Below are 12,210 nucleotides of genomic sequence, written 5' to 3'. Positions count from 1 at the left end.
CAGCACAAAAAAGGGCAAATGCAGGGGATACGAATACGAGATGGGGCTGAGGGTGTGAGCACGTGATCTGACATCAGACCTGGATGACATAAGCAGGGGATTGCTGGCATCACCAAGATGTCATTCACGTGAGAGTCATTCATCTAACCCCATCCTGCAGAGTTATGCACATCCATAACATGCCTAATGATTAACCACTTCACAAGATCTGCACATGCGCATCTTGTCATTAAAGTATACCACTGTTACCGCTTGACCTGAATAGGTAAACCACCTGTTTTAGTTTCTTGTCGTTCTTCAGCGATTTGAGCGCCTGCTTGCTCACTCGCTCGCTCGCTCGCCAGCGACCCCTAACTGCTGACCCTGCCTAGCAGGATCCTACATACCAGTAGACGTACGGCTTCAATATATTATATATATATGTATATTTATTGACCAATCAGAGCTTGCTATTCTACTCCAGGGGTCCCATACCGGGCAGGCGGAGGAGTAGAATATGCAGGCCTCAGGCCTTCATAGTTCCTACTGCCTTCTATATCTGGAACAACAAGGGCTCCCGATTCAGTGTTGAATTATGGTGATTCTGACTGATGTTGCCGCGAATGCTAGTAGAGAGGTAGGTAGGGATTGGAGGTCAGAGGTCAGGGTCCAGCAATACGACCGTGTGACGAGAAAGTTCCTCGCTCAACAGTCACGTGCCAGTGTCTTACCCGATGGGGGTTAACCACAATCCACTATGGGACTAGCGCCAGGCGCTAGTCCGTAGGGGTTGGAAAGGGTGGATTGGGGTCGTATATGATGTAAATAAAGACAAACCTCCCGTCCATGACATCACCAACTGTCCCCCCGCTCCCAAAGAGTCGATAACTAAGCACTCTCCCCAAAATATAAAACAAATGTAACATCCATCCCTTGCAGTAACATTCCTGTTCCTTACAAACAGACATTCAACGCATTTCCCACAGTTCAAACTCGCAACAATTGAACACCGATAACCCCAATAATCATGGACAAACTCTCCGGTCTGGCCTCGAAGCTCAGCGGTGGCAACAAGTCTGGCGGTGACGCGCAGGCCTCGGGCTCAAGCGGAAACCAGGGCCAGGAAGATTACCTTGATAAGGGTGAGTTTTTATCCGCGTCTGCATGATATTTTGGTTTGTGCTATCGCGGGTGGAATGCAATGCTGATATCGTCCTCGTTAGGCCTCGACTCGGTCGAACAGAAGTTCGGTGGTGGCAAGATCGATCCTCAGAAGATGCGCTCCACGAATGAGAAGATTACCGATACGGCGAGGAATCAGTTCGAGAGTGCTACCGGGTAAGTTCGAATACTCATGACTATTGTATAGTTTGCGATGGTTGTAAGCTAATATGCGATAATATAGAAAGAAAGTCCCCGAGAAGTTCTCCAACTAATGTTGTAGAACAGAGAATAAATGGGTTGACAGTATATTTAGTATAATGAATTTTAATAAATCTCGGAGTTGCAAACCGAGAGACTGTACGTCTACATACTTATGTTCCCGTCGTAGCAGGTTAGGCACATCCTCTCGAGGAAGTCATCGGCGGGGACAGTTGTTCATGAGATGAATATATGATTGGTCTTTTCAAAAGTAGATGGTGAAGAATCAACCATGAGCGAAGGTTCCTTCTTGTTCTCACCCATGATGATGATGAAGCCTTCTCAAGGCTGAAGTCCAGTTTATGACGAGGATGGTACAGGACAGTAATCTAGCTTTATCATGTCAGATAGTGATGAAAGTATCTGTTGTGATTATCTTTTAATGGGGGTCTCGCCTCAAATGGGACAAGGATTGACGATGGCTAGAGAAAGACGAAGGAATTGGGAGAAAACTATTGTTTTATCCACGAAACGGCTGCTAACTAGATACATGACGGAGATATATGGAGAGTTGAGTTGATAAACAATTATTTGACTAGTTGGTTGTAAGAGTGCTCAGCTTTCCTATCATCTCAACCCTGGCGCGTGGTGGAAACTAAAGGAGGAAGTCACCCCCACGTTCAACCAGCACGCGGGCAAGATACTCCTCCAGATGATGCACAATTTCCGTTATCTGCAATATGTTTTGCTTCAAGCCAATTCGTATATCCAGTCATATCGATTCATCTTAACCGATTTTACTCCATCCGTGTCTTAATCATCTTGCGCCGCGGGAATAGCCCTTCAAATTCTCATCAATTTGCAGATTGTACGCTACGATACGGCGACTGCAGACGGAGGTGGCTCCGAAAGTCGACCGCCTGTCTTTATTCCTACGAGTCATACTGTCACCCACGTATCCGATGCAGTACCTCCATCTACGCCGTGATATTTGGGGAGAAGAGGCCAATTGCTTCCCACCAGAATGATGCGAAGGAAACCAACCTCTGCGAGGGCTTGTTCCAGCTGGTAGCGGGCCTTGAACATTCTCAGTCGTGAGTGGAACTGTTTCCCGGCTACATCCCGTGTCCCCGTCGAAAAATATCCAACTGAAAGCGGCACTGATGTCTGTCGTGCAAAAGCGTAGTTCGCTACGATCTTCCTTGGCCCTCAGATATCTAGTTCGTACACCAGCTAGATGTCTTGAGCAATACTCAGTCAGAACAAGACGAGTAGCGTGACAGGCTGCCACCACGTTTCCAAGCATTTACACTGCCTTGGACTTGCTCATCACAGTGAAAGGATACTTCGCATTTGCACCAGCCCAATTCCATCTTTGACAGTCAACTAGTGTATCTCGATTACATTGAATTTGGTAAAAAGTTCCATGCCATACGAAATATTATTTGTAAGGGAGGTGGAATAAGCAATATATGCTGTTCTTTCGCCGCGCGCTCGACTTGGACGTTCGATCGAGGCGAAACGAAATGCAATCTCCCTCCAGTAGTGACTAGCCTCTGAGTCCCACAAAGACAAAACGAAGTCCCTTTTCCGTTTGTATATTTTACTCTCTCGTCGTCCGCCCTTTCTTCTTGCCTTTGGTCTGTTTAATTTTACTTTGAATAACTTATAACAGCCAGGACACTGCTGCCCTCTTTCACTTCCCCAACATACAAGGACACACTGTCACAGCGTAGATCAACAACGCACCTTCCATGCCATACTTGGCGGTACCTTCCTTCCATGGATAAATAGCAACCTTTACTTGGTGGAAGATGTTAGTAGTGCCGATCATAGAATAGTTAATCATAACCAACACACAAACACACACACAAACACACACACAAACACACACACACACACACACACACACACACACACACACACACACACACACACACACAAATATGTCGTTCGCTCAAGGAGTGAAAGGAATACAGACAATCATAGGACTTTCATCCCTCGGAGTGGCGGTATTAGCCATCGGTAGCGTCGGTGTTTATATTCTCTATTTGAGATGGCGCTTATAGTATACACCCCCTCCAATTCACTTGAAGTCAGTTACACGCCACTAAATTGAAGCTAACCGGAGCTATCAGGATAATAGTCACCACTGCCTCTACATAAAACGTCCTGCCCCCAAAGCTCCACATGAAGGTGACGAGCCGGGGATGGAGATGTAACTGTGTTAGAGACCCTACCCGCCCTACCAGGCTTTGATCAAATCAATACTAAGATCGTGGGCCACTACGAATAATGAAAGATCGTCAATTGTGAGGGGGAAGATGTTTGTTGTCGGGGGTTTGTCGTCTTCTATGGGATGTTTTTGGGGTGATGGGGATGGGCGGCATCCAACACTACGTATTAGTATATGTCTTATCAAATATACTTAATACATTCGTATTAACCCCTATGTCTGTCTCATCTATATCTAATGAATCGTAGGGCTTCGCGACATGTATGGGTCCACCCTACTACACAGTATCAGAGGTCGCGAGAGGGAGCATTGAACAGTAGGAACAGCAAAAGCGAGATTGGTGAGCTTCGCAACATTGCAATCCAGATAGGCAATGGACTACTAAGTACTGCTCTATAGATCGATTCTACACACCTCGACGAACCTCGGTACCCAAACTGCCCGGCTTGTGTGAAGAGCATACTGTATGAGAGCACGCCCCGCGGCAGCATGCTTCCCACGCGGCCTTTTCGCCACGGACTTTCTTGTCAAGAATCATTCATTTCCTACTATGTTTCCTATCCAGGCTACAGTTCGTTCTTGAGTGATTGTGCTATTGTTGATTTTGTTCCTGTACCTCCTACCCAGGGCGCGCAGGGATAAATTGATCCAATCAACTGTATAAGAGTATTCGGTAAGGCTCGGTCTAGTATGGGTCACGGCCCGCCTTGGACACTGTACCCCACCGGTGCTTATGTGTGGAAGATTGAAGTCACTCTCACGATAAACGCAGGCTTGCGCTGAGCAAGCCTTTCGACTCGACATACCCAGGCCCATGTTATATGCAATAGTGTCGCTGTATAGTGTCACAAGAAAGGCCCTGTTTGGATAAGAAGGTGGGTGACCTCAGTTAATATGGGAGTGAGTCTGCTGTGGGTACCTGATTCAGCTATAGGTATCCAAGGAGAACGTCAGGACGTAGTTGAGTTTTTTGGTTGTCCGCATTGGGTCCATATTAAATTAACATATATTGTGACGTCCACCGCAGCCAGACATCTTAGCAGAACGTCTGCCACCGCCCCTGCCTTGGAACGCCGATTTTCCTACAACCTTCTTCCTATAGGATAGATGGCATCTTCAAGGCGTGGAGAATATTAACATATCATACAAGCTGAATGGTACCCTTTGGAGTGTTGACGGTATATATAATGTAGATGGAAAGACAAATCGTTCCTGTGCAAAACCTGGGTGCATCCAGTGTAAGTTGTCGTATGTAGCAGTAGATACAGATTGAAGCCTCATATAATGTTATGTAGAAATATACACGGAGTAGGGAAGGCAACAGCTATTGGGGCACCCCAAAATTGAGACTGTATAGTTTAAGGACTGCTGTCAGAGCCGGGACCGCGTCTTTGGATGCTCGGTCGGTTTGGTGTGAGTCAGCTGCAAAGTCATCATGCGCTTTGCCTGTACGTGTAGCAGGCTATAGGAACTACCCGCGAAGAATATTGACTCTATCTTCCGAGTTGTTGTATAGCTCGACATGCGAAATACTGTCTCGGAGCGTGGTCGGCGACTTAGTAATCTCCGAGTCCCGGACGTATAGAAACCGTACAAGCCCCCCTTTTTATGTGTATTCAAGCAGCGCGCGGTAAAGCTCTGAAGTTGTACGCATAGACTTTCAAGGCCCGCGAGAGACAGGATGCGAGGCAGCGGTAGCGATGACAATCTCTCCCAAGACCAGATCCAAATCGTAGGCAAGGACGTTGGAGAGCGCCAGACTCAACTCCCACCTCCCCCCTGTATTAGACTTTCAGCCGTGAAAGAGAATGTGAATACTAGTATGGGATTGGGTCCAATGATAGCAAGCGTCGTTGCGCCCTCCGAATCAAACCCAATACTTAAGTATGTTTGAGAGCCGTCAGACATCTACAAGCGGGGGCCGCCCGCGACTGTTGGCTGGTCTCGACAAGCAAGTCAATTGTTCGACATGCCTGATGTTACGTCGATCATATGGGCGCGATTATTCCTATGCCTTGTATGCTTCCAGCGGAGATGGCTTGATGCGCCGAGATCGATAATCTTCGTCCGCTCGTTGCATTACTACTTAGAGACCAGCCAAGGCAAGTATATCTGTTTCGCACGCCACTAGCAGCCCCCAGCGAGCGAAAGATTTTATGGCAGCAACATATGAATTGACTGTCAACATGGCAGAGCTTTCAGACAGAACCCTGCTATTTATCAACTAGTACTTATTCCTGAAGGGATCCTTCTATCTTCCCGATGATTAAATTCCAGAAAGGCCGAAAAGCAAGTTGGACACATTCTGCCAGCGATGCTTCATGAACGCCTTCGGGTCATGGCCATCAAGGCTAAGCCCCAAGACACCAGCCTCCTCCTTCAAATGCTCCGATCGATCACACCGAATATCCCAGTTGCGCATATATTTCCGCGCCACTTGAAAAAACATTGGTGCCAAATTTTGACTCTGGCGAATCTCTCCGCGACGGACCTTCTCGATTCCTGTCGGTGCTGCGCCCTGGATCATGGTGGCAGTAATTTCACCAGTAGTCGCTGCCACATAGAGACTACCCGCAGCTTGAACAATTCCTACCGAACCAGCAGCCAGATGAGCAAGACAAGTATTTGCAACCAGATCGACAGGAATCTCGTCGAAGATGGCGTCCAGGTTGATTCCCTTTCCAAGCTCATCTAACCCATAGTCTGGGTCCGTTGCCAGGTTGTAGATTGCAGATTGTAAGGGCATGCCTTCATCATTCCCATAAAATGGATACGGGTCGCGAATAGCGGGCCCGATAAGGGACGGTCGCACAATGAGTCTGTTAAAAGGCAGATCGGCTTGCTTCAGAATCAGCCGCTCCGCCAGGTGCTTGCAAAATGCATAAGGCGCGATAAAATTATCCGTGTAGGCTGATTGTCCTGTACTGAGAATCTGTGACAAAACTTTCTCTGGGTCTGGATCCTCGTCAGAAAGTGGATATAACCGTTCCTCAATGATGCCATCAGGGAGAAAGCTGTTTACTGATGTGGTTGATACGTGGAGGAACGTCTTGAGATGACTGAATTCTCGAAGTAAGCTGAGTAACTGCAGATGAGCTATGCAGTTTGGATGGATACTGAGATGGAGCGGCTGTTGTAGCGAAATGTCTGCCGCTGCATTGATTACCACGGTCACCTCCTCTTGTAGTTCTCGTAGGTCGGAAGGCCTTAAACCAAGGCTAGGTTTGGAGGTGTCTCCCACCATAAATTGGACACGATGAGTATCTAGAACATCGTCCAATTGCTCTGCCAATGCTGCCTCCAGCTTGTCGAGTGCACGTTGCACGGAGCCACGACAAAGCACGAAGATCTTTTTGGTGGGTAACTGCAGAGCGAGTTTGTGGAGAAGACATACGCCTAGATTTCCTGTACCTCCAGTCAGGAAAATGACTTGGTCGCGAAACCATTCGATTGGTCTTTCCATATTGAGGGTCTAGTTGTTGGCCGATTTTGTATTGGGCAGAAAGCAAATCTAGTAACCCTTGGAGTTTGGCGAACCAGTGGAGGAAATGGGGTACATGCTCTGTGTGCACTGGATGCTGGTACTTAGCAACAGGTCCCAGGCAGTTAGAAACCAACTATTGCGCCTTTGGAATTATCAGGGGGGTGTAGAGATTTCCGGACAGGAGGTCTACGTGGCTGGCTGGGGTTTTTTTAAAGGCAAAGTTTAATGTGCCACACTGCAACACCCTGGGTAACACAAAATTTTGTTGTTCAAGTACAACTGACTGACCTGTTTCAGATCGGCATATTCATGGAGGGGGTGTTGAGAAGCATTGCTTAGACTCCCCCTTATTCCATATCTGACAACTGCAACAGACCAATAGGGATTGTGCATATGCTGTGCTACGGCTACAAACCAGCATATCCTTCTTCATGAAGTCAGCGTGCATCTCTCGACTTGTAACGTCTCAATACCGTCACAAGAACACACAAAAGGGATAAATATGCAGGGGTTGATAACATTACCAATTTAGTAGATACGTTGGCATATAATCACTATTGGCTACAATACAACCCTAAGTCACAATCTTGCTTCGAGACACTGTCACACATGACGGAAATTATCCCTGCTAACTACCGCGGTGAATGAAAGTTCAATAGACCCTGCCCACAAGATTCCTAGCAAACGCCACCGCAGCCTGCTGGAGGTAAAAGGGAAGAATGCATACGCATATGGATGGGCTGCCGTGCCACCAGGTAGGGTATACATGGCCTCTTGTTTTGGGATCGCCAATGTGTTATTTTGCTCTCAGTATTTCTAGGTCTAAACTGTGTAGTCTGGGCCACGTTACATATAGGGACGTAATGACTTTTGATTCGCGACAAGGGATCTCTTTCCGTCCATGGCGTTTTACTCCCGAAGGCTTAGACAAACCAAAGCACCTTTCTCACATGTGCTCGTACCTTTTCTCCAATAAAAACCTGAGTGGGACACAAGGCAAATATAAACCATTATATTCTGGAAAAACGGCCTTCTGATGCATACCAAAATCGTATTTTTTGGAGCCAGAATCTTAGAAAGGCGTTCTCTGTGACCATATGGACTTGATGGCTCACTGCCACTATCCTGAACATGTATACTGTCTATCTATAGCTAGAGGTGGTGTGAAGCATTGTATTACATATTCACCCGAGAATCGAAGATAAATAGATCCGAGAGTAAGTAGTTCTTACTAATGTATTCAAGCTATAGACAGACCAATGTTAACAATGACTCGTGGATCTTCCTTATGTAACCCACCCCGACGAATATGATATCTGAACCAAGTTCCGCACCCGACGCCATCGATGCAAGGATAGGAAGGTTACAGGTGCTGGAATGTAACCAATATGTACATGCGTAAAAGGGGAAACTGGGAAAGGTTGAATGTGTTGATATCACATCATCTATCGCAATCTTCTTTTCTGAAGGTAGGACAGAGGAGTTATTGTAGGACTTTCCAATTTTTATATAGCCGGCTGGAAAAGGCCCCACGGGTAGCTGATCGCCATTTTGCCAGAATAGATACAATATTCCGCCTTACACTCTCTGTGAATAACTTCTACTTATCGAAAATGTTATGGTCTGCAATCCCCCTGTCATTGGCCACATTCATCTCAGCCTTAGTGGCACTGCAGCTCTATCGGATTATTAGCAGAAGCTATAGGTCTCGAAAGCTATCGAAGGAATGGAATTGCGAGCCCGTATATTCCTATCCAAGTGGGCTGTTCGGTCATAAAGCGGTCTGGCGCGCGAAAACTGCCGCTCAAGAAGGCCAAGTCGGATCTACTATGCATGAGGTTCATTTGCAATATGGAAACACCCTGAAATTGAATTTTGTGGGTCACGATGTTGTCGCTACTTGCGAACCAGAGAATATCCAAGCAGTTTTAGCCTCACAGTTCTCCAGCTTCGGACTATCTAAATGGCGTTATCCACAGTACCGGCCATTGCTTGGGAGAGGGATATTCACATCTGACGGGTCAGCCTGGGAACACTCGAGGAGGTTGCTACGCCCCCAGTTCACAAAGAATCAAGTAGGTCGAGCACTCACAGACTGATCTCATGTGGCCTATCTAACGCGACTGGCGTCACTAGATACCCTCAATTGAATGGTTTGACTCCCATTCTAAGAACTTAATGCGAGCACTGCCACCCGATGGGCAAGTCTTTGATATCCAGCCGCTTGCCTTCCGACTGGCGCTAGATTCTGCCACAGGCTATCTGTTTGGGGAGTCTATTAGTTCCCTCGTTAAGCCAGACTCCAATCAGACAGGTATTGCGGAAACTGCAGGTCGTGGAAACGAAGGATTTGCTGCGGCCTTCGATTACGCCCAAGATATCCTCTTCAGGCGAACTCTCGCGCTTTCTTACTACTGGCTGATTAACCCGAGCGAGTTCAGAAACTCCACCCGTGTTGTTCACAATTTCGTGGAGTACTACGTTGATAAGGCAATTGAATACAGAAGCAAGATTAATAGCCTGGGGAGTAGCCATGAACAGAAAGGAGATGAATATTGTTTTCTGCACGCACTAGCGGCCGAGACACAAGATCGGGATTTCCTGAGGGATCAATTGGTGAATGTCCTTCTAGCCAGTCGAGACGACGTTGCCAGCGTGCTCACCTCCATCTTCTATCTTCTCGCACGAGACTCTGGGGCATGGCGTAAGTTAAAAAGTGAAGTCACCCATGCGGTTGATCAGCACGCGAGCAATATCACCCTGAAGGAGATACAGAGTCTCCCTTATTTGCGCGGTGTTTTGTACGAAGGTGAGCCACTTATTATTTATTCTAATCTCTCTCCGAACTATTCAAGGTCACCTCTACTTCATCGACATATGCTGAGCGTTTGAAATAGCACTTCGTCTCTTCCCCCCCGTTCCTCTGAATGCGCGAGTTGCCCATCATGATACGACGATTCCCGTGGGAGGTGGACCGGATGGTCGATCCCCAGTGTTTATTCCCAAGGGGCAGATGGTCGCCTATTCCGTCTGGTGCCTTCACCGGCGTCCTGATATCTGGGGCGCAGATGCCGAGAGATTCCGACCGGAGAGATGGGAAGAATACAACCCACCGGCGTGGGACTTCGTTCCCTTCAATGGTGGACCCAGAGCGTGTCTTGGCCGTGAGTTCCCTCTCTACGCAGATCAGCATCTTGGCGAGGATACCGATGAAGCTCGTTGCTAACCAGAGTGCTTCGAACAGAGCAATTTGCCGTAATTTTGATTAGCCAGCAGGTATTCAGGCTAGTTCAACACCTAGACTCTGTTGAGGGCGCCCAGCCAGGGCCAGACATGGGGCTCAACCCTCCATTGCGGCAGACCCTGACCATGTGTCACGAGAACGGAGTCCAATTGCGCATCAAGAGATCGAAGGGTTGATTGCAAGGGAGTAGCTGGTGGTCTGTTACACAAATGACATCATCAACCTCCGTCATTTGGGGTGACAAACCTTATCTGCAAAGAGCCCCCTTTCATGGATTAGTTGATCATCGAAGTGATTAGTATTCAAGAATGCCAGATTCATTTGTGTCACATCGTGCGATAGCAGTTGTAGAAACAAGACAAAGCGACAAGGGCTGACGAAAGCATGCGCCCCTGGGTTTGTGTTGCAGGACGTCCGGTGTAACCCTTCAGAATATATTGTGAACGGCATCTCAACCTTGAAATAATTGTTGCCTAATCATTGACTCCACCTTCAGGGGATGCAAGGGAGAATATATTCCTTGATGCTTCTTAGGATCAAAAATACAGATCCAGAGGACTCATGTTTCTCGTTTCCATATGATATATCCAGTAGCCCGTTTTCTTTCACCTTAATCTACCATCAGGTCTTCCCAAAGCGAAAGTAGTACGAGATTCTCCCAATCCCTCATCGCTATGACGGGTTCTAAGTCCTTTGTAGGAGCATTTGCTCCACGTTCTTCGGGAAAGCCTTATTCTTCAACAGCGGACATGGTCATGGAGCTGAACTTGCTCATGGAAACCATGAAAGATATGACCTCCCAAATCCAACAATATCAGGGTGGTATGAGCAATCTGCTTTATTTGACTCGGGGCACCTACAAGGTCTATGATAGCGCCATGATCGCACAGAAAAGAATCGCATCCACGGAGGTTACAGAGGGCCGGGACGAGGAAGATCAAGTTTTGACTGCTACTTACGAGATGATCAACGTCCTGACTCAGGCTATTGTGGCCACTGCAAGCAAGGTATACTGCCTGGAAGGCTTCTAATCTAATGATATACACTGACAATTGTAGGTCCCATATGTGAAGAAGATCCCTAGCGGATCTTCAATTGTCCAGGCGGTTCTGCGCAAGATCTATGAGGCGAAGGAAGGGTTGCGGGCGGCACTTCTCAGGCACTGTGTGAATGGATTTACACCGGAAATTCTGGAAATGTTCTGCGAATTCGAGCAGAGGTACACAGATCTGATGTCAAACCTGAGAGCATAGCATATTTCCCTCGAAGTATACATTTTGGGATTGAAGGCCCCTCATGTGCCTGCATAGACACTGTGCGTTGTGGCCTGGAATGATGAGACTTCCAAACCTGAAGGCTTAATGCAACAGTGATGTGGTAGCACAATGATGCAGCAACAATGGCTTGTTCTGAAAGGTTGTTGGTGTAAACATGGTAGACCAGGTTAATAGATAGCTCTGAGCCTCCTTACTGACTACATATCACATACGAAAGGCATATTGCTTTTGTCATTGACAGTCCCTGGATGACCTGGAAGAGGCGGTCAAAAACTCTGCTAGACAACAATTGCCCGCGAGTTCTCTTGGATTTTGATGTGGATATGCAGGAAGAAGCAAAAAGGGGATGGGAAAGTTCAAGGCACCTGTCCAGGAGCAAGAATGTAAACCTTATTGTCCATCGCCTCGCAAGGGCTGCTTCCGCAGACGTTGTGAAACGTGCCGGTCTGGGTACATGTTGTGCTGTACTACTCATCGGCATTACACAGCATTAGAGACATACATAGTCTTTTGCAATCAGACGACCAATGCAAATTACTCCTTATGGAAATGAAGATGTAATCAAGCATACTCCACTTCTCCATCACCGATAGTCTACCTCTTGAGCTACACATAGCGACGGACGACT

At 47.3% G+C, this 12,210-nt stretch overlaps 4 protein-coding genes across 4 annotated transcripts; 3 read left to right on the top strand and 1 right to left on the bottom strand.

Moving 5' to 3' along the window:
* Nucleotides 1–1,006: 1,006 nt before the first annotated feature.
* AtWU_11389 (uncharacterized protein) lies at nt 1,007–1,415 on the top strand (the record flags this gene model as incomplete). Its single annotated transcript, XM_035506489.1, has 3 exons — nt 1,007–1,121; nt 1,203–1,317; nt 1,385–1,415. 3 exons carry the CDS (start codon nt 1,007–1,009, stop codon nt 1,413–1,415), a joined length of 261 nt encoding a protein of 86 aa, XP_035362382.1.
* Nucleotides 1,416–5,843: 4,428 nt separating this feature from the next.
* AtWU_11388 (thioester reductase family protein) lies at nt 5,844–7,040 on the bottom strand (the record flags this gene model as incomplete). Its single annotated transcript, XM_035506488.1, has 1 exon — nt 5,844–7,040. One exon carries the CDS (start codon nt 7,038–7,040, stop codon nt 5,844–5,846), a length of 1,197 nt encoding a protein of 398 aa, XP_035362381.1.
* Nucleotides 7,041–8,674: 1,634 nt separating this feature from the next.
* On the top strand, nt 8,675–10,287 carry AtWU_11387 (cytochrome P450; the record flags this gene model as incomplete). Its single annotated transcript, XM_035506487.1, has 3 exons — nt 8,675–9,136; nt 9,198–9,870; nt 9,959–10,287. The coding sequence occupies 3 exons, from the start codon at nt 8,675–8,677 to the stop codon at nt 10,285–10,287; spliced, it is 1,464 nt and encodes a 487-aa protein (XP_035362380.1).
* A 692-nt stretch (nt 10,288–10,979) lies between these two features.
* On the top strand, nt 10,980–11,558 carry AtWU_11386 (uncharacterized protein; the record flags this gene model as incomplete). Its single annotated transcript, XM_035506486.1, has 2 exons — nt 10,980–11,312; nt 11,364–11,558. The coding sequence occupies 2 exons, from the start codon at nt 10,980–10,982 to the stop codon at nt 11,556–11,558; spliced, it is 528 nt and encodes a 175-aa protein (XP_035362379.1).
* Between the last annotated feature and the right edge of the window lie 652 nt (nt 11,559–12,210).

Source organism: Aspergillus tubingensis (assembly GCF_013340325.1).
Source record: "Aspergillus tubingensis WU-2223L DNA, scaffold_15, whole genome shotgun sequence".
Classification (NCBI taxonomy): domain Eukaryota; kingdom Fungi; phylum Ascomycota; class Eurotiomycetes; order Eurotiales; family Aspergillaceae; genus Aspergillus; species Aspergillus tubingensis.
The sequence above is the reverse complement of the archived record's forward strand: the minus strand, read 5'-3'. Positions and strand labels throughout refer to the sequence as shown.